The following is a 25,180-nucleotide window of genomic DNA, read 5'->3' on the forward strand; positions in this document are numbered from 1 at the left end:
CATAACAACCTGCTTTCTCATCATATTTTCGCCTCAGTTATTGCTTTAGTATTTCAGAATTTTTGTTGGCAGTCACCGGGAGACATGGGTAACATTTGCAAGTGTTTGAGAAGGTCTTCCAGTCTACCGTCCTCACCCCTTCCAAAACCCTTGGAGTTGTCTACGCCTAGTGTTCCGGTGGGCTCTTCTCTGCATGATGATCCTCAGCCACCCATCAACAATATGCCTTCCTCACCTCCTACTGTTCCAACCGCATCGGCGCCCCCTCTTTCCATTGATTCCCTCAACCTTCGCATTCAACAAGTTGATCCAGCTGATCAAATCGAGCCGCTCATCCGCTTCGTTGATTATCATCTACACAGGATCAAGGTACCTACGGCCCCAACCCTCGAAACAGTGCTTATGTAGGTTCGGTTCATGACTTATTAATGAATTTTCAACTGAGAAAAGTGTGTGGTTCTTGACTATTGTAGGGTTCTTCAGAAGAGGCGTCATCCTCAACCTCCTCTTCTGTGTTGACTTGTGTAGCCTCCAACACAACTCTGGCTGCTCAATTTATCGACACCATTTCAACCGAAGCTGAAAAATTAACCAGCACGGTACTGGATGTTGCTTGGCCGTAAGTGTAACCTCAAGTGTAGGAATTAAGTATTTGTAATTGACAACAACAGTTTGTTTCATTTTCATTTGCAGGACATAGCTAAGGAAATGGGAGTCTTAGCTTTGGAAGGGCTGAAGAAGGTCGGGGAAGCCCACTGGGTGTTCTTGGGTCTGTCGGTGGTTGCATCTGCACTGGAGAGATGTGTGACCGTGACATCTAATGTTTCCGAATGTATCGACCTTTTGCAAGCAATTGTTGACCTTGCGAAAGATCTCAAGGTCTTCAGGAACGCGATGCCCGATGAGAAGGAGAGGCTACGCGGAGCGGTTCAGATGATAGTGGAGGGGGCGATCATGTGCTCTGATTACATCAGCAAGGGACGACTCTCCAGGTTTGGGTTTGGCGCACACTACCATTCAATTTAAGTTTTTATAACACACTCGCTTGCGTCCCACGATCGTATTAATTGAAAGTGTGTGATATTCCTATTAGGATTTAATCGTCTAATTTGATTTCAAGAATAGTTTAGATGTTCACTTTTACATTAAATTTTCTAACTCTTTTTTCTTTTGCTTTCATTTGTTTTTTAATTTTAGGTTGGTTCTTTTTATCTACAAATAAATAGTATTTTGAAAAAAAAAAAAAAAATTTATAATAAAAATATAAATTAAAAGGGAGAAATCTGTGATTGAAGTTTATATCTATCTTTTTTAGAGAAAATAAAAGAGAAAAATAAAAATAGTTGTAAACTTAAATTATCTCAAAGAGGCTAGTAGTTGTAGGGAGGCAAGAAAGGTAAAGAAGAGTCAAAAGTGGCATCCAAAAAAGAAAATATAGAAAGAAAATGTGAATAACTAGAATCCACAAATAAGGAAATAAAAAAAGATTGTAATGAAGAAATAAAAACCTTAACATAAAGTTAGACCAATAAAAAATAAGTTGCATAAAAAATATTTAACAAACTAAAATAAGAAAACAAAAATGAACAAAATATTAGATATCTATATATAAACATACAACTATGTATATTTTACAATTTGTGTTCATTGTATATATCTATATCTATGGTGCTTGGTGGTTAGAAAGAGATTTGTGAGGGTGGATTTGAACACTCACTCATGCTTAATATCAGTGTTGTGCTCCTTCATTCTAATAGCAAAGAAATCACCTATTTCACCTATATAAGGACTACTGAATGAATAAGATACTTGAAATAGTGCTTCAAGAAGTTTTCACTAGGCTCTTTAATTGGAGGGGCACATAACTCTTCACCAAGAAAAGGGGCCTAAAACCAAAACAAATTCATTTCTTCTAGAAAAGATTTTAGATAGTCTATAGGAGAGTCCACCAATATAAGGCAAGGTCATACTATGAGGATCCACTAGAGGAGGAAGGATAGAATTAGAGAGGAAACAAGAGTCAACTTGTATAATGGCTCTAGAAATTTGTTTGCTAGAATAATCCTTAAGCTTTAAGGTATGCCAAGGATGCTTAAGCTCTTGGTAAATGCTATCTTCATCAAAAATACAAAAGGCTCTAAGGATAAGGGTTTTGATGGTCCCCACTTTTTGGCAAGGGAAGTGATGCATAAAAGACTTGAGGTAAAGGTCAATGTGGGGTACTTTGTAAATGACCTAATGACCTAGGGAGCTATTTGGTTTCATGGTGAGAAGTACATCCAAGAAGGGGAGTTGTCCACTAGATTCTAGCTCCATGGTAAATGTGATGGAGTGGAAGATCTCTCTCTCTCTCTCTCTCTCTCTCTCTCTCTCTCTCTCTCTACACACACACACACACACACACACACATATTTGTATGTATGTAAATATATATACACAAATATGTATGTATACATGTGTGTGAGAGTATATACACAAACACACACATCTATGTCTTTGTGTGTATGTGTGTATATATGTGTGTGTGTAATTATATATGTGTATGTCATGACTGTGGGGTCAACAAATGTTTGTGTCATTGATATATTTCTTTTACCTTTTGGACTTGAGGCATGAGATAATAGAGCCACATCATTTTGACACTACTTGAGAAGGTTAGCTATTATAGGTGAACTTTATCAACCTACTAAGAGGTAAAAACTTTAAAGATTTAAAAAGTAGATTTAAAGAAAAAATAAACTAAGGATATGTTCTCAATGTTTTCCTTATGGCCAAAAAGCTCTATAGCACCCACAATGGGGACCTTGTTAAAAAGAGAGACAACATTAGAACAAACTAAGAGGCAATTATCATTAACCATAGTGTCCTTGATATATTGATCAAAATGAGAAGAATATTTGATGAATGAGTCTAGATGAGGTTGAAGAGGAAGGTCACAATCTATTAGGCGGGCAGAGCCTACAATGGGCATAATGAGAATAAAAGGGAGACCCTCTTTGTGAATTTTGGGGATTCCAACTATCCAAGGACTCGCTTCTTAGATGCAACAAAAATATTTTTCTTCATTTCATCAAAGGAGAAACAAGTCACTAAAAATTTGCCATGCCTAAAAACCTTGCATAAATGGTTGCACAAGAGAATTCTATAGATAATAGGGTCACAAAAGAAAGAACACATATTGGCAATGTCATCTTGCTTGTCCAAGATGACTATCACATTTCCCTTGTCAAATTTTAGAGATAATAAGATCATGATTTCTAATTAGCTTGTTGAAAGACACAATTCCCTCTCTAGGAAAGTTCCTTCTTAGGGGTTTGGTACACTTGAGGACCACCAATTAATCTTACCTAATTTTGGCAAAATCATTCAGAGGAAGAGAACACACTCATTCTCTATTTCAGTGAGAAATTCAATATCTCAAATTGAAGAGGGACCAAAGAAAAGATAAGACCCATTTTAGGAAGTTAAAATATGAAGGGTCTAAGTGTTGGAAATATAAGATAAGCTAGGTTATTTAGAGGGGAGCGGTTAATTAGGACCTAGTAAAACTTTAACTTACTTCACCAATTAAACTATCATAAAACTTTGACACAAGATATGGTGACCCATAAACCTTCCAAATAGAATGTAAAACTGGGGTGGGGATGATACTGATGCATGATCACATCACAACATTTATCCCCACACTTGCATCTGGTACGGAACAAACTCCTCTGTTGTCCTGGTTCATTTTCACCACTTAGTAGGACTCTTTCATTTACCAAGGTCTCTCCTCTTTTTGCATCCTCTGAATGTGATGATTGTGCATCCTCATCCACATGAGAAACCCTAGCTTGGCCCTCAGCTCTCCTATCTGTCCTTCCTTGTCGTTGAGGGCATTCAAAGGCACGATGACCTTCTTCATTGCAATGGAAACAGGTACCACGGAAGCCTCCTCTTCCTTGTCCACGTCCTCTACCTCTTCCTCTTTGATTTCCAAAATCTTGATCACGGGAGCGGTTGAAACCCTCATTCCTCTGGTTCCTGCTAGTACCCTCATCTTCATTTTTCTTTTGAGTTTCATTGCGGCCTCCAGATGATCTACCGCTTCCCCTTCCTCCTTGACCGCGCCCTCTTTGTCTTCCTTCAAACCTTTTACTCAGCTTCTCTTCAACTCGTACGACAAACTGGTATGCTTCTTCAACGCTGGTCATTCTTACCAGACTTAATTCCTCCTGGATGCTAGGTCGTAACCCACTGATATAACGAGCAACCTTCTCCTTATTTGCTTCTGCATGCCCCGCTCTAATCAGGAGTCGATAAAACTCCTCTGTATATTCTTGGACGGTTGAGATGTTGGTGTGGAGGATTTGCATGGTGGTTTTGTTGTCCCTGTTGAGGTGGAAACCTTTGGTGAAGATGAAGATGGTGGTAGATCTTTCTTTTTGGCGTCAAAGTGTGGGACACACTTTTCTATCTACCGAGGGAGTCTGATGCAGGAGCATCTTGCATGGGAAAATTATTGGGAAAAAAAAAATTAGAAAAAAATAAAAAAAAAATTGTGGAGGAGAGAGAAAGTGATGAAAATTAGAGGAGAAATAATTTAAAAAAATTTAAAAAGGGGAAAGGGAGAAAAGAAAGAAAATGATGATTTCTATTTTCAAGGTGCATAGGTGGCATAATAGAAACAAATAAAAATAAATGGTTGTCATTCCATTTATCGAGGTGTGTGGGTAGAATTCTAGAAAGTTATGAATATTGTAGAAAGTTGTGGATATTGTAGAAGGTTGTGGAAGTTGTATAAGGTTGTGGAGGAATTCTAGAAGCTTGTGGATAAGTCATGCATTGGGTGGTAAATGCCTATTTAAGCAAGGCATATGAGCATTTCTAATCAAGCTCAAGGAGAAGCTTGAGAGGTGAAAGCTCAAGGAGTAGAAGCTTGAGAAGTAGAAGTTGTGGAAGGAGAAACTCAAGGAGAAGCTTGATATCATCTTGTGGGTGTTGTAAGGATCTTCAAGTATAATAAAATTTCTTGTGAAGCATTTTTTTTATTTCTCTTGGTCTCCATATTGTTGCATTCTTGATTGTGAGTGGGTAAGGGTGGTGTGTACCTACATTAGTGGTATCAGAGCAGGAGTTCCTGAGTGTACAAGCAGATCGCCGAAGTGTGAGGCAGTTTATACCAGGACTTTGATTGGGTGAAGTTTATTAGATTGGGAGTTCCTGAGCGTGTAGACAGATCGCCAAAGTTGAGGCAGTTTGCACCAGGACCTTGGGAGGACATGCAGATGGATTGATGGATGCAGAGATGGAAGACTGAACTTGTTGAGGCATGATCATAGAGAGCTTGTGGATTGCAAATTTGTGGTCCTAGACTTGTGATGTGGTTCCTAATTGTTCGTGTGAGGTGGCAGGTTGTGATCTGACTTGCAAACAATTTGGTTGTCACAAGGAGCGTGGGAAGGATTTGTTGCAGAGGGTTTACGAAGATCTTGGGAGATGGCTCCAAGAGGATTGAACCCTAAGATGATTGCGAAAATCCATGATATAGTGGAGAGGAATTTTTCTAAGATGATTTCTCGGTTGGATGATAGATTGGCTGATCAAGTTAAGGAGGTTCGTGAGAGAAGATGGCATCACAAGGTTGAGGTGGAAGAGGATGGTTTTGCTGATCAGTTTGTGGAGTCTGATGCAAAACCTGTAGAGCAAATAGAGGTTGTTGCTGAGGATATTCCTAACCTTGCTAATGTTGGGATGGAGGTTGGTTTTCATGATCAATTGGTTGAATCTGACATGGAGATTGTGGAGCACTCGGTCATGGATGATCTAGTTGATGTTAGTGGTGACTTGAATGTTGCAGAGCACTTGGTCATGGATGATCTGGTTGTTGGAGGTGAGTTATGTATTGCAGAGCATCTTATTGTGAGCAATGAGGTTGCTGGTGTTGAGAGTTTGGCATGTATTGATGGTGATCTACAAGTTGGTGCTGATATGGAGTTTGTTGTTGCTGATGTGGGGTTAGTTGCTATGGGTGTGAAATCACTAGTTGTTGATGTGGATGAGGGTTTTTTGATGAAGCATTATGTTCAATTTATTCCTAGGGGTGAGCATGCTAATTGGATGGTTGAGCTTTTGGTGTTTGACAAAGTGATGCATGTATGGAGGATTTGCATGGTGATCTTCTTGTCCCTGTTGAGGTGGAAGCCTTTGGTGAAGATGAAGATGGTGGTAGATTTTTCTTTTGGCGTCAAAGTGTGGGACACACTTTTCTATCTACCAGGGGAGTCTGATGCAGGAGCATCTTGCATGGGAAAATTATTGGAAAAAAAAAAAAAAAAAAAAGGTTGAAAAAAAAAAAATCTAGAGGAGAGAGAAAGTGACAAAAATTAGAGGAGAAATAATAAATAAATAAAAAGGGAAAAAGGAGAAAAAGAAAAAAAGGAGGAATTTCTATTTTCGAGGTGCATGGGTGGCATAAATAGGAAAATATTTGTCATTCCATTAATCGAGGTGTGTAGGTGGAAATTCTAGAAGGTTTTGGATAAATCATGTATTTAATATTTGTTGGGTGCTTAGTTGTATTTGGGTGAGAATTTAATATTTATTTAAAGATAGTTGTATTTACCTTTTATCCCACATTGGTTGTGTTTGTAATGTCTTGGGTTAGAAGTGCCTATTTAAGCAAGGCTTATTATCATTTGTAATCAAGCTCAAGGGGGAAGCTTGAGGAGTAGAAGCTCAAGAGGGAAGCTTGAGGAGTAGAAGCTCAAGGGAGAAGCTCGAGGAGTGGAAGCTCAAGGAGAAGCTTGATATCATCTTGTGGGTGTTGTAAGGATCTTCAAGTATAATAAAATTTCTTGTGAAGCATTTTTTTTATTTCTCTTGGTCTCTATATTGTTTCTTTCTTGATTGTGAGCGGATAAGGGTGGTGTGGCCCTCTATCAAGTGGTATCAAAGTTGTACCTTGAAAACTCTTATTTTGAATTACAATAACATTTCTACAAGATCTCTCAAGATCCAGTCCAAACCCAAGCTAGTCCAAATCCACACTCTGGTAGAAACCTCCAAGATCTCAACTTGTGCTTGCAAGCCACCAAGCAACCTTCTTGTTTCTAAACCATAGCCACTAGCTCTTTTCCAACCTTATCCAAGATCCAAGTGTAAACTGCCTCACATTCGGCGCTCGGTCTACACTCACAACTCCATCACAATCCTGCTGTAAACTGTCTCACATTTGGCGCTCTGTCTACACTCACAACTCAATCACAATCCTATTGTAAACTACCTCACATTCGGCGCTTTGTCCATAGACTCAAGAAAACTCACTCTTCACTTCCTCTTTCTCTTTCACACCTTGAAGCCTTCCAAGCTTTCCAAGCTTCACCTTCTTGAGCTTTTCCTTCTCAAGCTTCTCCTTGAGCTTTCACCTCTCAAGCTTCTCCTTGAGCTTCTACTTCCCAAGCTACTCCTTGAGCTTCTACTCCTTGAGCTTCTCCAAGCTTGATTTGAAATGCTCATATGCCTTGCTCCTTGACCGCGCCCTCTTTGTCTTCCTTCAAACCTTTTACTCAGCTTCTCTTCAACTGGTAGGGAAAACTGGTATGCTTCTTCAACACTGGTCATTCTTACCAGACTTAATTCCTCCTGGATGCTAGGTCGTAACCCACTGATATAACGAGCAACCTTCTCCTTATTTGCTTCTACATGCCCCGCTCTAATCAAAAGTTGGTAAAACTCCTCTGTATATTCTTGGACTGATCTTCCTGCTTGGACTGATGTATTGCTATGATGTGAGGAGTCCTCTTTCATGTATTGCATGTAAATCTTTCTTTTCTTTTTTCTTTTTTTTTTTTCCAATAATTTAATTTTTCCATGCAAGATGCTCCTGCATCAGACTCCCCTGGTAGATAGAAAAGTGTGTCTCACACTTTGATGTCAAAAGAAAGATATAGAACCATGTTCATCTTCACCACAACCTTCTACCTCAATAGGGACAAGAAAATCAACATACAAATCTTCCACATTTTTTTTTTTTTTTTGCTGATGCATGATGCTCCTGCATCCGACTCCCATGGTAGGAAAAATTTTGTGAATATGGATTCACAAAATGAAGTAGCCATTGTTGACAGATTTTTTTTCCTCTTCCTCCAACACATAGCTGGAACAAGTATCTGATGCTGAAATTTCTCCTTTCCAATGAACTCTATCCATGTATAAATCTCATCCTCATCCAATCTTGTTGAATTAATTACACCTGTAATAAATCCAGCAACACCATACCAATCTTCCTTTGCATACCATACATCATGAACAAGATCCTCATGCAAACCATCATTAATATATTTTAAACTCATATCAAAGACAACATCCCATGATTCATAAGAATTCACCTCTTTGACATCTTCATCTTTGCTTGCCTCTTTCATGTCGTCAACAATGCATGCAACTACTTCACTTGCTTAATCTCCAACTAAGGCACTATACTTCTCCTCCATTGCTGCAATCTTCAAATCATCTTGATCTAATTTAGGTTCATAAATCTTGCCATCTTTATGCTCTTCCTCTTCTCTTTCATCTTCTTCAACTTTAGGTTTGCAAATAATTTTCTCTTCATCCGCTTGCTCTTCCACTAGATCATCTTCCTTTTCCACATCCAAAGAATTATCAACATCTCTTTTCTGGTGACATGCTCTTTGTTTCCGCAACTCAGCTTCTAATTCATTCACTTGCTTCTGCAAATCATCTAGCAATGATTGTTGATTTCTTGCTCTAAATTTCTCAAGTTGAGGAATCCTTAGAATCCATCCAATCACAAAAGTCATCTTCTTCTTTCTCTTCTCCATAATCAAGTCTTCAGAAGACAAATCTCGTCCAAAACAAGAACCTTGTGCAAACTGCCTCATAGTTGGCGCTCTGTCTACACAATCAAGAACTTCTTCACAAACTTCACCCAACTCAAGGTCCTGGTGCAAACTACCTCACGTTCGGCGATATGTCCGCACACTCAGGAACTCCTGCTCTGATACCACTAATGTAGATACACTCTGATACCACTGACAAAGGGCCACACCACCCTTACCAACTCATAACCAAGAATGCAACAATATGAAGACAATTTTATTATACTTGAAAATCCAATAGTAATTACAATAACATTTTTGCAAGATCTCTCAAGATCCAACCCAATCCCAAGCTAGTCTAGATCCACACTCTGGTAGAAACCTTCGAGATCTCAACTTGTGCTCGCAAGCCACCAAGAAACTTCCTTGTTTCTAAACAACAGCCACTAGCTCTTCTCACAAACTTAATCCAAGATCCAAGTGTAAACTGCCTCACATTCGGTGCTCTGTCTACACACTCACAATTCCATCACAATCCTGTTGTAAACTACCTCACATTCGGCGCTCTGTCCACAGACTCAGGAAAAATCACTCTTCACTTTCTCCTTCTCTTTCACACCTTCCAACTTTCACACATTCAAGCTTTTCCTTCCAAATCTTCCACTTCTCAAGTTTCTCCTTCTCGAACTTTTACTCCTCAAGCTTCCCCTTGAGCTTCCACTTCTCAAGCTACTCCTTGAGCTTCCACTTCTCAAGCTTCTCCAAGCTTGATTTAGAAATGCTCATATGCCTTGCTTAAAAGATTCCTCCATATAGACATGGAGAACATCAAGGTACAACTCTCATACCACTTGATGGAGGTATGCTCTGCTACCACTAACAAAGGTATGCTCTGATACCACTGATGTAGGACCACACCACCCGTACCAACTCACAACAAAAAATGTAACAATATGGAGATAGAGAGATGACAAAAATGCTTCATAAAGCATCCATTAATACTTGAAATTCATTACAATATCGTCCCAAATGAAAAAAATCCAAGCTCTTATAATATGAGAGAGATTCCTCACTAAGGGCTTCCAACTAGAAGAGCTTATAACAAAGAACTTGTTCACTACACCTTGAGAGCTTCCTTACAAGAGATTACATTCGAAGAGCTTCACCTTGAGAGCTTACACTTGAAGAGCTTGATTAAAAATGAACATAAGCCTTCCTTAAATAGGCACTTACCGCCCAATGGATGATTTATCCACAACATTCTAGAATATCCACAACCTTCTAGAATATCCACAACTTTCTAGAATTTCCACCTAAATACAACTAAACACCACCATGTGGCCCAGTTACAAAATTAAATTTGCTTTATGGATCACAACAAATATTAAATGCATGATTTAAGGAACTTTTCACAAACTTCTAAAATGCCACCTACACACCTTGATTAATGGAATAATAACTATTTTTATTATTTTTCTATTTACGCCACCTATGCACCTTGAAAATAGAAATTCCTCTTTTCTCCTTTGTTTTCCATTTTCTATTTTTTAAAATTACTTTCTTTCTATTTTCGTCACTTTCTCTCTCTACAAATTTTTTTTTTTTTTTCCCCTTTTTTTAAAAAAAAATTTAATAATAAATTTTTGCAAGATACTCCTGCATCAAACTCTCCCGGTAGATAGAAAAGTGTGTCCCACACTTTGACGCCAAAAGAAAGATATACAACTATCTTCATCTTCACCACAAGCTTCCACCTCAACAGGGACAAGAAAACCAACATGCAAATCTTCCACATTTTTTTTTTTTTTGCTGATGCATGATGCTCCTGCATCCCACTCCCATGGTAGGAAAAATTTTGTGAGTATGGATTCACAAAATAAAGTAGCCACTGTTGACATTTTTTTTTCCTCTTCCTCCAACACATAGCTGGAACAAGTATCTGGTGCCAATATATTTCCTTCTTTCTTATTTTCCAACATCTAGATGAAACAAGTGTCTGTTGCTGAAATTTCTCCTTTGCAATGAACTCTGTCCAAGTATAACTCTCATCCTCATTTAATCTTGTTGAATTGATCACACCTGTAATAAACCCAGCAACACTATACCAATCTTTGTTTGCATACCACACATGACTAACAAGATCCTCATGCAAACCATCATCAATATTTTTCAAACTCATCTCAAAGACAACATCCCATGATTCATATGAATTTACCTCTTTGACATCTTCATCTTTGCTTGCCTCTTTCGTGTCATCAACAATGCATGTAACTACTCCACTTGTTTGATCTCCAATGAAGGCACTATACTTTTCCTCCATTGCTGCAATCTTCAAATCATCTTGATCTATTTCAGGTTCATAAATCTTGCCATCTTCATGCTCTTCCTCTTCTCTTTCATCTTCTTCAACTTTAGGTTCACAAATAATTTCCTTTTCATCCGCTTGCTCTTCTTTTGTACCACATGTTTGATACTCCACTGGATCTTCTTTCTTTTCCGCATCCAAAGAATTATCAACATCTCTTTCCTGGTAATGTGCTCTTCTCTTCTGCAACTCAACTTCTAATACATTCACTTGCTTTTGCAAATCAACTAGCAATGACTGTTGATTTCTTGCTCTAAATTTCTCAAGTCGAGGAATCCTCAGAATCCATCCAATCACAAAAGTAATCTTATTTCTCTTCTCCATAATCAAGTCTTTAGAAGACAAATCTAGTGTAACACAAGAACCTTGTGCAAACTGCCTCACAGTCGGCGATCTGTGTACACAATCAAGAACTTCTTGACAAACTTCACCCAACTCAAGGTCCTGGTGCAGACTGCCTCACGTTCGGCGATCTGTCCGCATGTTCAGGAACTCCCGCTCTGATACCACTGATGACGGGCCACACTACCCGTACATATTGCATCATTAATTGTTCCATTTTTGTCACTTTCTCTCTCCTCCACAATTTTTTTTTTTTTCTTTTTTTTTCCCCCCCCCCCTTTTTTTCTCTCTCTCTTTTTTTTTTTTTCCTAATAATTTAATTTTCCCATGCAAGATGCTCCTGCATCAGACTCCCTTGGTAGATAGAAAAGTGTGTTCCACACTTTGATGTCAAAAGAGAGATATAGAACCATCTTCATCTTCACCACAAGTTTCCACCTCAATAGGGACAAGAAAACCAACATGCAAATCTTCCACATTTTTTTTTTTTGCTGATGCATGATGCTCCTACATCCGACTCCCATGGTAGGAAAAATTTTGTGAATATGGATCCACAAAATGAAGTAGCCACTGTTGACATTTTTTTTTTTTCTCTTCCTCCAATACATAGCTGGAACAAGTGCCCGATGCCGATATATTTCCTTCCTTCTTCTTTTCCAACACCTAGTTGGAACAACTGTTTGCTTCTGAAAATACTCCTTCACAGTGAACTCTATCCAAGTATAACTCTCATCCTCATCCAATCTTGTTGAATTAATCACACCTGTAATAAATCCAGCAACACCATACCAATCTTCCTTTGCATACCATACATCACGAACAAGATCCTCATGCAAACCATCATTAATATCTTTTAAACTCATATCAAAGACAACATCCCATGATTCATAAGAATTTACCTGTTTGACATCTTCATCTTTGCTTGCCTCTTTTATGTCATCAACAATGCACGTAACTACTCCACTTGCTTGATCTCCAACTAAGGCACTATACTTCTCCTCCATTACTGCAATCTTCAAATCATCTTGATCTACTTTAGGTTCATAAGTCTTGTCATCTTTATGCTCTTCCTCTTCTAGTTCATCTTCTTCAACTTCTGGTTCGCAAATAATTTCATCTGCATCCTCTTGCTCTTCCACTGGATCATCTTTCTTTTCCACATCCAAGGAATTATCAACATCTCTTTTCTGGTGACATGCTCTTTGTTTCCGCAACTCAGCTTCTAATTCATTCACTTGCTTCTGCAAATCATCTAGCAATGATTGTTGATTTCTTGCTCTAAATTTCTCAAGTTGAGGAATCCTCAGAATCCATCCAATCACAAAAGTCATCTTCTTCTTTCTCTTCTCCATAATCAAGTCTTCAGAAGACAAATCTCATCCAAAACAAGAACCTTGTGCAAACTGCCTCACAGTCGGCGCTCTGTCTACACAATCAAGAACTTCTTCACAAACTTCACCCAACTCAAGGTCCTGGTGAAAACTGCCTCACGTTCGGCGATCTGTCCGCACACTCAGGAACTCCTGCTCTGATACCACTGATGACGGGCCACACCACCCATACCAACTCACAACCCAAAATGAAACAATATGGAGCTAGAGAGAGATGACAAAATGCTTCATAAAAATTCCATTAATACTTGAAATTCATTATAATATCCTCCAAATGAAAAGACTCCAAATTCTTACAATATAAGAGATATTTTCTCTCTAAGAGCTTCTACAAGAAATTACATCCGAAGAGCTTCTATTTCTCGAACTTCCATTAGAAGAGCTTCCATTTCTTCAACTTGATTACAAATGATAATAGGCCTTTCTTAAATAGGCACTTACCACCCAAGGCATGATTTATCCACAACATTCTAGAATCTCCACAACCTTCTACAATATCTACAACCTTCTAGAATTTCCACCTAAATACAACTAAGCACCACTATGTGGCCCAATTAGAAAATTACATTTCTTTTGTGGATCACAACAAAGATTAAATGCATGATTTAAGGAACTTTCCTCAAACTTCTAAGATGCCACCTACACACCTCGATTAATGGAATGACAACTATTTTTATTATTTTCTATTTATGCCACCCATGCACCTTGAAAATAGAGATTTCTCTTTTCTCCACTTTTCCTATTTTCTATTTTTAATTATTTTCCTTCCATTTTCGTCACTTTCTCTCTCGTCCACACTTTTTTTTTTTTTTTCTTTCCCCCCCCCCCCTTTTTTCTCTCTCTTTTTTTTTTTTTTTCCTAATAATTTAATGTTCGCATGCAAGATGCTCCTGCATCAGATACCCACATGCTTTAGTACTACAGTATAACGTTGGCCTATTAAGGCTTACAATTTATCAATTCTGGTGATCTAGCTTTCTAGGAGCAATAAGGATTGCTAGGTCCACCTTGTAAAAGGATTTACAAAACATAGAATGAAGTATGTACTCGGTTAAGAGATTTAGCAAAAGATTGTTAAATTTACCTTGCTAAAGGATTTAACCAATACATTGGTTAGGATGAACCAATGGTTGATCTCTGATTTGCAACTCTGATTCACTGGTTGAGATTCCTTGTAATGTGATGATCACCTAACTGTGATAGATAAATCTTTGTTGTACCATATACTACTTGTAGCCTTCAATTCACACTTATATATTTCTTAATCCTTCTCATCGAATTACAAATGGATGTGATATAATATATCATATTTGTATATCAATCAATTAAGTTATTATTGGAGTTGGCTACAATACTAAATTAATTATAATTCATAAAGTCGGCCCAATTGCTAAAGCTCGGGCTCCAAAAATAGAATTTGTAAAGTTCTAACACTTGGAAACCACTGTCAATAGTTGACATCTTTTGGCACCTGATAGAAGTAGAGTCATGGTCCATATTGATCACTTCCAAGTAGCAAGAACTCGGTCAGCTCTAGTGACTCAGTGAACACTGAGAAACTCAACATACACTGAATCACTTGGTTGACACTCCATGGCTCAGTCAACACTATATTCACATTATTAACACTACGAGCTCAAGAGATACTGTAGAACTTGGTTAACTTAGTTAACACTACAAAGCTTAGTTAACATTGGAGAACTCAGTTAACACTACATAGTTCAGTTAACACTAGAGTTTCCATCACTTCCACTGAATAGCTTGGTAGCCTCTGTTACACTCGGTTTGCACTGAACCTTGTCTCTGAAGCTTGATACGCACTGTGTAGCTTGAAAAACACTATAAACTGAATGATAAGCTTGGTAGCAACTATAGAGCTCAATAGCAATATAACCAATTGACTAAGTATTGAGTCACTGATAGATAGATTGACCTTAATGTCAACAATCTCCCCCTTTGGCATTAGTGACAAAAACACTTATCAAGACAAAAGTTTGATCTTTCAAAAGTATAAGTCAAAACTTTTTTTATCATCATTATGTGTCTTCAACTAAGTTTTGACTTCCAGCTACCATGGCTTGGTAACATACTCTATTTTTCTAATTTTTCAAAATTGCTTTTGTAAAGATATTTTCTTCTTATTTCTATAATATTGTACTACTCCCCCATACATATATCTCTCCTATGTACATACAAATTGAGTGTAGTGTATTTCTCCACCATTGCATATTACTTTTCTCTCTTTTTATCAAAATTGTTCTCCCCCTTTTATAGATATACATATACACATTCATTTCATACTTTCTCTCCCCCTTTTTGACATAAATGCCAAAGGTGTATAATATCTATATGTTAATACCAAAATGGGACAAGAATTTAGAATTTACCTTCAGAATAATTACCAATGTCTTGTCCCAATTCTCTTGTAACACCTTACTTGCATGTGATGCAATCTGAACTTCTGCTGATAATTCCATCATGTGATCAACTATGGAGAACTTATCATCATGGATGAGAGTCTTTGCATGTGCAATGTGTTTTTGTAATGCATCCATGTTTGGAAGAATCATGCCCTAAATTTCTACAAGTGTGGCTTAGATTCTGGCGTCTTCCTTCAATAATTCTGCCTACAAATTTTTTAGATATCTGATCTTTAAGTAATGTGTAGAACTATGACTTGAGTCAAGTGATAGCTGGTGTGAATTTTTCTTCATATCTTCATCTATCTTGGACAATTTATCCTTGATCTCCTTTGTGAAGATAGATGTGTCACTTAGTTTGACAAATAATGATACAACATTACTAATAGATATTTCCAATGAACCAAGAATAGTAGCTAATTCTACTTGATCAATTGCAATTCTTTGTGCAACTTGTTCCAACACTCTATTTTCAAATTTCCTTTCTTATCTTTGTAGTAGTTTATCCTATCCCTTCAAGTCTTCATTATATTTGTGGATAATTTTTGCTAGCTAGTCCAGAATGAGTTGTTTTCCATCAACCTCAATACATAGAACATGAATAAATATGCTCTTTATGTCTTCAAGAACTTGATTTTCATTCTCTAAGCTTCTACTGCTTAGCTCTCTTCTATAATAGTTCACCTATGGTATTCATTTGATTAGGGTTGAGGGTAGAGATATCCCAATTTGGAATAACTTTATCCACATCTTGATCAATCTCCTCTTCTTTACCTCTTTGTTTCAAAATGGTAAAAAAAATTTGTTTTCCTTTATTTAAGACTTCAGTGCTCGATTGAGATTTGTTCTCAACTATCATTGCACTAGCTATGGATACATTTGGAATAGAAAAAAATTGTAGAAATAGATGGACTAGCAACGTATGTAGAAATGGTACTAACAATATGAATTGGTTGTTGCTACTTGGTCAAGCCTAAAGATGGAGAAACTTGCTGGTCCATAGATGAAATATTGAGCATTTCAGACAATGTAACACTCAACTAAATAGATCTAGAGTTTGGTTTGGTACTTGGTGTAGCATTGGTATCCATAACCAACTTGGTAGAAGCTTTCTTAGAGCCAAATTGCACTAAGGCTTTTTTCGGAGAATGAGGAAATGAGCCAGGACTTTTGCTGCAATTTTCTTTGCATTAGTTTCCTATATGCTTTGTATCTCTGGAAGGCTTCCTTCAGTAGCTTCCCATTCTTGCTCCTAATCATCCATATTGACATCATCTATTTCATCATCTTTTATTTCTACATCTTCTTTGTTGTCATCAACATGAATAACAAAGTCATTGGGTTGATGCAACTGATAAATGTTATTCCAAGTGGCAATGGCTAAATTTACCATAGATTCAATATCTTTCATTATCACATGACATGTATTGAACTTGGGTATAAGCTTCTTTTCATTCTTTTTCAATTCTTCTTTGACCTCTTTGTTGCTGAGACTTTGCATAAGCTATCTTAGGGTTTGTTTGTTGATGTCCTTGGTATTTTTCATTTCACTATCCCATTGTGGCTTAATTGCTTTCAAGAGTGCATTTAGAACTTGTTGTGTGAGCTCATCTAGTGAATAGTTCCATTTACCAACTTTGATATAAGAATGTCTTCATTTTCCTTCTTCTCCTCAGGGTTCCTGGTCTCATATTTCAATGGCTTGAAATTGTTCATACCATAACCTTCTTCTAATCTTTTCATTTTTTCCTAAAGAGTGGGAGCAGTCTTATAAAAGAAAATTTTCTCATCTTCTTCTTCTTCTTCCATCTTCAACTTTCTCTTGGTCTTGGCTAACCTTCTTGTGAATACAACATGGAAGGATTTGATAGGTCTGGTTATGATAACCTTCCCTTTCTTCTTGGGAGGCTTTTCATTCTTAGATTTAGATTCTTCTACTTCATCCTCATCATCATCATCTTCTACATCATCTCCTTTTCCTTATGTCAATATGAGAGTAGAGCTTCCTTGCTTTGTATTTTTTATTACCTTTTCTATCCTCTTCCTTTCTTTTTTCACTACCTAAGGTAGCTTGATCTCAAGCTCAATTCTTTCCTTTGCTTCATCATATGTTCTGAAATAGGTGGCTTTAGGATCTATAGGCTCATTTAGCAGAGCTTCTATAATATCCTTGGTGTCATCAATGTTAACCTCATAGTGTAGAGGCTTAACCCATGTTACTATGGGTCTGACTGCCTGAATGCACACTTTATCATAGTCAACCATGAAACATATATCTTCCTTTTAGTCTTTTCTAAGCTTCTTAGGTATTTTGAATCTATTTTGCATCTTCTCTTTGAATGTTTCAAAGTAGTTATCCATGATGCTATCAAAATTCTCACCCATTTCTACTATAAATTCATTGATCTGGTATAAAATAGGAACTTCCTTCCTCTATACTACTGAACCTTTGGAAGGGAAAAACTTTTGAAAAAATAAAAATAAAAATGTCAAAAGGGAACCAAACTTACACAGGTTATTTATTGATCCTCTGATGCTCTCCATATTCTTGTTGAATAGATTCAACAACAACTTTGCAAGGTTGAAGGACAGTGTGTTCTTCACCACATTGTAATCCATGTCAACTACTTCACATGATACTCTATTTAATCAACTAGAGTTATAAACCTTGTGAACAATTCAGTGGATTCCAAACTTTAGCTCCATGTTAGTTATCCCACTTGCCAAGAGCTCTTTTAGCCAATTCAACCTGACCTAAGGTTTTTTTCTTTGTTTAGCATTGGTAGTCTAGTGATTCTGTGAATAATTTTTCTTGTAATATGAAAGGGTTGGCCTAATCATAATTTTCAATTGTGAACACAAATTAAGATATTTTTTATCCATTTAGCTTGAAAGTCCCTTGGCATATGTGAAATATGCATTAAAACCTTGCTTTCCAAATGTTGGTGCTCAAGTTTTAATACACCATTCACACATAGTTCATTTAACGATTCATTCATCTCATGAGTACTGAGTTCTTGAATAGAATAGTGGTAATATGAATGGATATCAAGTATGAGCAATACCTTAGGTAGAATTTGTGACTGTGCACGAGCTGGGTTGAGCACCTCTGTGATTGTTGGACTCAACTTGAATGTAGGAAACTCACATTCCACTCCATGAACTAACATTTCTGATCCTTTCTTAGCTTTTCTGCTCAAAGATGCCATGCTTGGTAGGGTTTTTGAAAACTTGAGAATTCTTCAACAACAAACACTCAATTTTCTCGAAGACTCTGAATTCATTCTTTACAAATAACTCTATAAATTTGGGGTGAAAAAATGAATTCAATTTCTCCCTTTTAATGAATTTCCTCTTTTCAATCACCATCAATGCTTGGTACATATACTAGCTTGGTGACAGACTGTCCTGCACTCAATTTTGATTTTGATGCTCGGGAGACATTCATAGCTTGGTAGAGTCATCAATAACTTGGTGTCTTCATTCAATGCTCTAGTGCATCACAACCTCGCTCAGTAGGGTCTTGCAACCCAACTTAGCTCGGTAAGTGTTGCACTAATTGCCAATGTTCCCCTTCAAGATTTGTGACATGGCTTAACCACCTCCTATGTTCTATAAGTCTAGTGGTTGTATCAAGCATTAGTAGGTTGATCTTTTGGTGCAATGACAACCCTAGCTTGTAACAAGTGGTATCAAAGATTGGTAACAGGTTTGAATCTCCTCGGGTAACGCTAAGGGGGGATTGTTGGACTAACTGCCAATATTCCCCTTCAAGATTTGTGACATGGATTAACCACCTTGTGTGTTCTATAATTCTAGTGGTTGTATCAGGTATTATCAAGTCGATCTTTTGGTACAACGACAACCTTAGCTTGTAATAGTAAGGTCTTAAACTTTCCCAATCACTTGCTGATCCTTATGCATCTTGAATGTTAATATGGATCTTTCTTCTTGCTAGATGGAACTAATGAGGGATGTTTGCTTCTAAATCTCAGTTCCAATTATTCCCATAGGGAACTAAGTCAAAATTCTTGAGTCACCCAAATCACTAATTTGGGTGTCATCCACTTTATGACCTGGGCTTGCATTCTCTAGAGATTTTGGTACCCATTGTTGCCTCATTTTTTTTCTGATATTTTCAGCTTTGTCTTTCTTATCATCTTCAATTCTTCTTGTATTCACACAATTCTTTGCAAGATGTCCAAGTTCTATAAAAATAAAACATCTTTTTGTAGTATCTCTTTTCCTCATGTGATATTTTACACAATTTTCTCCAATGTGTCCAAACTCACCATATTAGTGATATCTACACCATATGTTGTAGTCCTATCCAAATATTTCTTTCACAATCTATTCTACTAGGTTCAACTTCTTGGTTTTCCATTCCGAAGATTTGTGTCCATGTTTATTGCAACTATAACATTTTCCTTCAAACTTAGACTTCCCTTTGCATTCACTTACACGATGTCCATGCTTATTTCAATTGTAGCACTTCTCATTGAATTTAGGTTTACAATTGCTCCAACATCTCTTTGATGTATGACCTATCTTACCATAATGATTGCAAGTAGGCCTTTTATTCTTTTGAGCTCCCTATTTGGATGATTTTCCTTCTTCTGTATAACGTAATCCCACTTTACCTTTGTGTCTATATTAATTTTTTTCATTTAACTAATTCATGCTTTATTGAGATTTCATCATCCTCTCATTGGTTTTCTTTTCAATATTGAGATCATTCTGAAGTCTTTCATTCTCTGATCTTAGATTCATGAGTTCTTCATTTGCACTAGTGAGTTGATCAATAAAATCTGCTTGTTGAAGGGATAGTTGACTGATTTCATTGTTCTTTCCTTCTATCTCTTCTTTGGATTTTTTCTTTTATTTCATGACTTCACAAAATCTAATTGATTGGATTTCTTGCTCTCTTTTTAGCTTTCTAACTTCTTCTTGGAGAGTAAGATTGTTCTCAAGTAGATATTTGATTACTGCATCAGCTTCATCTGAATTTCTTTCTAGACATAAGTCTTCAATTCTTTCTTCAATATTCTACTAGTTCCTTCCTTCTTTGAAAATATTGAGAGAGATGCTAATTTTATTTTCTGAGATTTCTAGTGGTCAATTACAAATCCAACTCATCATTCTCAATAGCCTTTTCTAGGTTGTATACCTCTGTTGCCTCTGATCTTTTCTCAAGTTGTTAAACTTCTTTTGGGAGAAACAAAAGAAGCTTAGATACTAATTATTGAAAATATGAGATAGGATAGGTTACTAAGATAGGATAGGATACCAATAAAAATTTAACTTACTTCACTAATTAGACTATCATCACAAAATCTGATCTAGTTGCATGCAAGAAAGAATGAAAGCAGTAAAACATTCATAACACTTTGAAACAATATATGGTGACCCAAAAACCTTCCAAATAGAAAGTAAAGATGGGGTGGGGATGATACCCACAAGCTTTAGTACTACAGTATAAAGTTGGCCTGTTAAGGCTTACAATTGATCACTTCTAGTGATCTGCCCTGTTAGGAGCAATTAAGATTATGAGGTCCACCTTGTGAAAGGATTTAAAAAATATACAATGAAGTATGTATTCGGTTAAGATATTTAGTAAAATACTGTTAACTCTACCTTGTTAAAGGATTTAACAAACACATTTGTTAGGATGATCTAGTGGTTGATCTTTGATCTACAACTCTAATTTCCTAGTTGACATTCCTTGTAATGTGATGATCAACTCACTGTGATAGAAGAATCTTTTTTGTACCATATACTACTTGTAGCCTTCAATTCACACTCATATACTTTTTAATCCTTCTCATTGAATTAAAAATGAATGTGATACTATAAGAATTTTCCTTATGGTTAATTTCACCCAAGATCAAAGAACTCAAACACAAGCACAACAGTAGACCAAAAAGAGTATGATCAATATCCTCATACATCGCTCTGTATACATACACACTAGGAATGCCTATATATAAAGGCCTCTCAAGATGCATCTAGAATGGGTCTAGAAAGAACCAGGAGATAAGATAAGCATGGCAGCTAAGCACACACCTTATCTTTCATTGTAGATGAGAGGATAAGAATGACAAGGTGTATCTCAAGTGGAGATGTTGTAGACACCATGTGCATAAAAGAGGTGTGAACTTCTGTTTTGTCAACATGACAACTCACAAGAGTACACATACTCCTAAGTGAATAATAGATAAATAATAAAATGATGCATTAACCTAAGTAAACTTAAGTAAGTGCAAATAGTAAATACTTATTTACACCAACACCCCCCCTTAAGTGAAACTTAGGGGAATGCACTTAAGTTCACAAAAACTAGGATGAAATGCATAATGGGTCCCAACTACTAGGCCATGTTAGGTACCCATGTACATAATGCAAATGTAATCTCTCATAAAATGGAGAAAGGGGAAAAACCTCATGGGAAAAACCCTCCCCCAAAAAGAGAGATGAAAAGATAAGATGCATGGATGGATGGAGTAATCAAGATCCTTCCATTATGACATACATCAAGTATATACAAAAGAGAAGTAGGAGAAGGACAAAACCCCATAAGAGGAAAAAGTTTCCCCCATAAAAGAGAAGGAGACAAGGTAGTCCCCCCCCCAAATGTTGTTAGAGTAAATAATTAATTTATTAATTATTTATTCTATTTACTTAAGCTTACTTAGGTTAATGCATTTATTTAATATTTTGTATTTAATGCATGTAGTGGTTAGTTGATGACAACACGGGAGTTTGTTCCCTTCTAGCATGTTCCACCTTTTGTGGATATGTGTTGAGTTGTCATCCTTATCTTCTACCACCTTCTAGCTTGTTCTACAAGCTTTCATGAGGTCTTTATAAGCAACCTCTCTCTCATTGTATTATCACATAACATCACATAAGGCATTGTGCATATTGTAAATACATTTCTTCTTGTGTTTGCACATATTGTCTCTCATGTCCATTTAGGGTTTTTCCCTTGCTCCATGCTCTTCCTCTCCTTGGCTTCTCTTTGACAAGTTCTCGCATGCAGGTGATCTTGGGCATCTTTGAAGTTGGCTTTCCTCAACTACAACATGGTATCAGAGCCTTCCTACTGCTACTTGGTTGAAAGATTTTTGAAGCCGTGATTTGAAGTCACAAACCCCAATTTGTTTGTGCATTTTTTCTTCAAATTAGGGGATCAAAAAATTTTTGGAGCACATTGGGGTCAAACAGACATCACCATTGGATCTAGAAGGCTGTTTGCAGTCAGGATTCATATAAAGCTTTTCGATTTTGGAGATAGAGCTCCAGGAGGCAAAGAAATTTTTTTTTTGCAGGGTCTACCGTACAGATTGTACGAACACAGTGCGAAAAAATTTCAAAATAATAAATAAAAAGTGCACCGTTGTAGCAACGCCAAAGCGCCACTCAGTGGCCACTCGCGCTCCACCTGTGAACCGCTGCAATCGACCACGCTCCGCCCGTGCATCCTCCGGTCATTGGTGGCTCAGCCTCGGCCCACGCTCCTCTTGAGCATTATTTCTACCTGTGGCTCAGCTCAGTCTCCACTTCGATAGGCATCTTCTCTGGCCGCTCTGCTTGGTTTCACCTCTAATTCTGCGCCCACTTGCATGGTACACTCTGTCAGCTCTACGTCACTGGACCTGTCAGCTGCTGCAGTCAATCAACGACTGTCGCATGGATCCCTACTGCTGACACGTGTTTCCAGCCAGCAGGCAAGTCAGCACCTACTTAGCAATGACAACATTTTTTTGCCCAGTCATAGCGAACCTAAAGCTAACACTTGGCAGGTCTGCCACATGGCACATTGCCACGTGGCCCCTGCCACATCATCTCCTATGCCATGTGGCATCCATGTGGCACTACCACGTGGCTTATTTTTTGCGGTGATGGCCTCCAAGCCATCAATTTTAATGCCTTGATTTGCTAACATTGGCATGAGGTCAGCACTGCATCAGCATCCTTCTTGCACCTCTCCTTTAGGTTTTGTTTTGGAGCTACTTGTGGTTTTTTGGCCATAACTTTTGCATACGAAGGTATTTTTCCGATTTGAAAGAAGTGCCGAAAAGCTGGTTCTGAGATGGAGACTTTGGTGTAGATATTTTTAGGTTTTCATGCATTTTTATTGCCTATTTTTTTAGTTCAAGTCCGAAGTCCTATTTTTGACTTCGGAAAGCATATCTTTTGCGTTCCATGCCTTTTTTTGAAAACTTTATATTTCTGAAAAGTTGGTTCTGTGTATTTTTCAGAAATATGGTCCTTTTTCTTAGTTTTTGGCCCCTGCTCTTTCTATCATAGTTTTGGCATTTTTTCTATATGGTGGATATCTTGAGTGTCTTAGGCCCCGAGGATCGTTTTCTTGGCATGGATTCTCTTGTTTTTTGCTGTGCTTTGTTTTGTTGCAGCTTTTTTTCTATTTTGATCATTGTAGCTATCATTTTGAAGCACTTTTTTGTATCACACTAAAATAAAGTGCCACTTTTGCATTTCGAGGATCATGAATGTTGTTTTGAGTCAGTTGTACATGCACTATTTTCATAAAGCACCATGGGGGGGATTGTTGTTTGTTGTTTTAGGCATTCTCCCTTTGTCAAGTGAGTGTCCCTTCCACAACATTAGCCCCATGCAGAGTCAGTTTGACCATGTCTTTGTAGGTGTCTGTACCTCTTTTCCTCTCTCGTCATTCTTGGTTCGTCTGCAAGAGACTTTGGCCCACCTTCTCAGTTGCCTTTCATCACACCCCGTCTGCATTAAGGGGGGGTTATGTTGTTATTCTAATGCATCTGTGGTTTGATGGTTCGATAGTATGAACTATGTATTCAGTGGTTGATCCTATATACAAGGCGATTGTAGTGGCTGGCTACCTATGCATTTCGGTAAGATGGATCATCTACCATATAGACATGCTTGATTCATGCCTTCTTCTTCCATGGAGGTTCTTCAGATCAGTAGTTTGACAGATTTGCAGCTCTTCATGATCACTCCTTGTTACTGTTTTAAGGGACATTTTCCCTAGTTGGAGACTTCTTCAGCTCTTCAGTAGGTTTCCTCTTTTTGGGGGAGGGTTTTTCCCACATGGTTTTCTCTCTTTCCCCGCTTCCAGAGGTTGCATTTTCTTGCATTGTACTTGGGTACCTAAAATGGCCTCATTGCCGAGACCCATTCTGTATTCATCTTAGTTTTGTGAGCTTAAGGCATTTCCCTAAGTAGCACTTAAGGGGGGGTGTTAGAGTAAATAATTAATTTATTAATTATTTATTCTATTTACTTAAGCTTACTTAGGTTAATGCATTTATTTAATATTTTGTATTTAATGCATGTAGTGGTTAGTTGATGACACCACGGGAGTTTGTTCCCTTCTAGCATGTTCCACCTTTTGTGGATATGTGTTGAGTTGTCATCCTTATCTTCTACCACCTTCTAGCTTGTTCTACAAGCTTCCATGAGGTCTTTATAAGTGACCTCTCTCTCATTCTATTATCACATAACATCACATAAGGCATTGTGCATATTGTAAATACATTTCTTCTTGTGTTTGCACATATTGTCTCTCATGTCCATTTAGGGTTTTTCCCTTGCTCCATGTTCTTCCTCTCATTGGCTTCTCTTTGACAAGTTCTCGCATGCAAGTGATCTTGGGCGTCTTCAGAGTTGGCTTTCCTCAACTCCAACAAATGTAAGGTGCCAATCAATGAGAAATGCTCCAATGTAGAAGCTGATCCATGACAACTAAATGATGTTCCTCCCCTTTGGAAGAAATAAGAAAAAGGTACAATCCTAAAGATGTATGGTGGCCTTGAAACCTGCTCAAGTGTCCTTGTGTCAATGCTG

The 25,180-nt window shown here is 37.5% G+C and overlaps 1 protein-coding gene across 1 annotated transcript; it reads left to right on the top strand.

Annotated features, from left to right (window-relative positions):
- Nucleotides 1–22,861, top strand: LOC149536909 (uncharacterized). Its single transcript, XM_089806373.1, has 4 exons — nucleotides 1–369; nucleotides 474–599; nucleotides 694–992; nucleotides 22,666–22,861. Exons 1-4 carry the CDS (start codon nucleotides 85–87, stop codon nucleotides 22,859–22,861), a joined length of 906 nt encoding a protein of 301 aa, XP_089662499.1. The 5' UTR covers nucleotides 1–84.
- The last annotated feature ends 2,319 nt before the right edge of the window (nucleotides 22,862–25,180 follow it).

Source organism: Cupressus sempervirens, chromosome 10, assembly GCF_028749045.1.
Source record: "Cupressus sempervirens isolate cs-2001-9-10 chromosome 10, ASM2874904v1, whole genome shotgun sequence".
In the NCBI taxonomy this organism is placed as follows: domain Eukaryota; kingdom Viridiplantae; phylum Streptophyta; class Pinopsida; order Cupressales; family Cupressaceae; genus Cupressus; species Cupressus sempervirens.

What these genes read in the sequence shown, in the direction of transcription:
- LOC149536909 (XM_089806373.1), top strand. Translation starts at nt 85, where the DNA reads ATGGGTAACATTTGCAAGTGTTTGAGAAGGTCTTCCAGTCTACCGTCC. An exon ending in ATCATCTACACAGGATCAAG is followed by an intron (nt 370 to 473) that starts GTACCTACGGCC and finishes TGACTATTGTAG; the next exon opens with GGTTCTTCAGAAGAGGCGTC. An exon ending in CTGAAAAATTAACCAGCACG is followed by an intron (nt 600 to 693) that starts GTACTGGATGTT and finishes TTTCATTTGCAG; the next exon opens with GACATAGCTAAGGAAATGGG.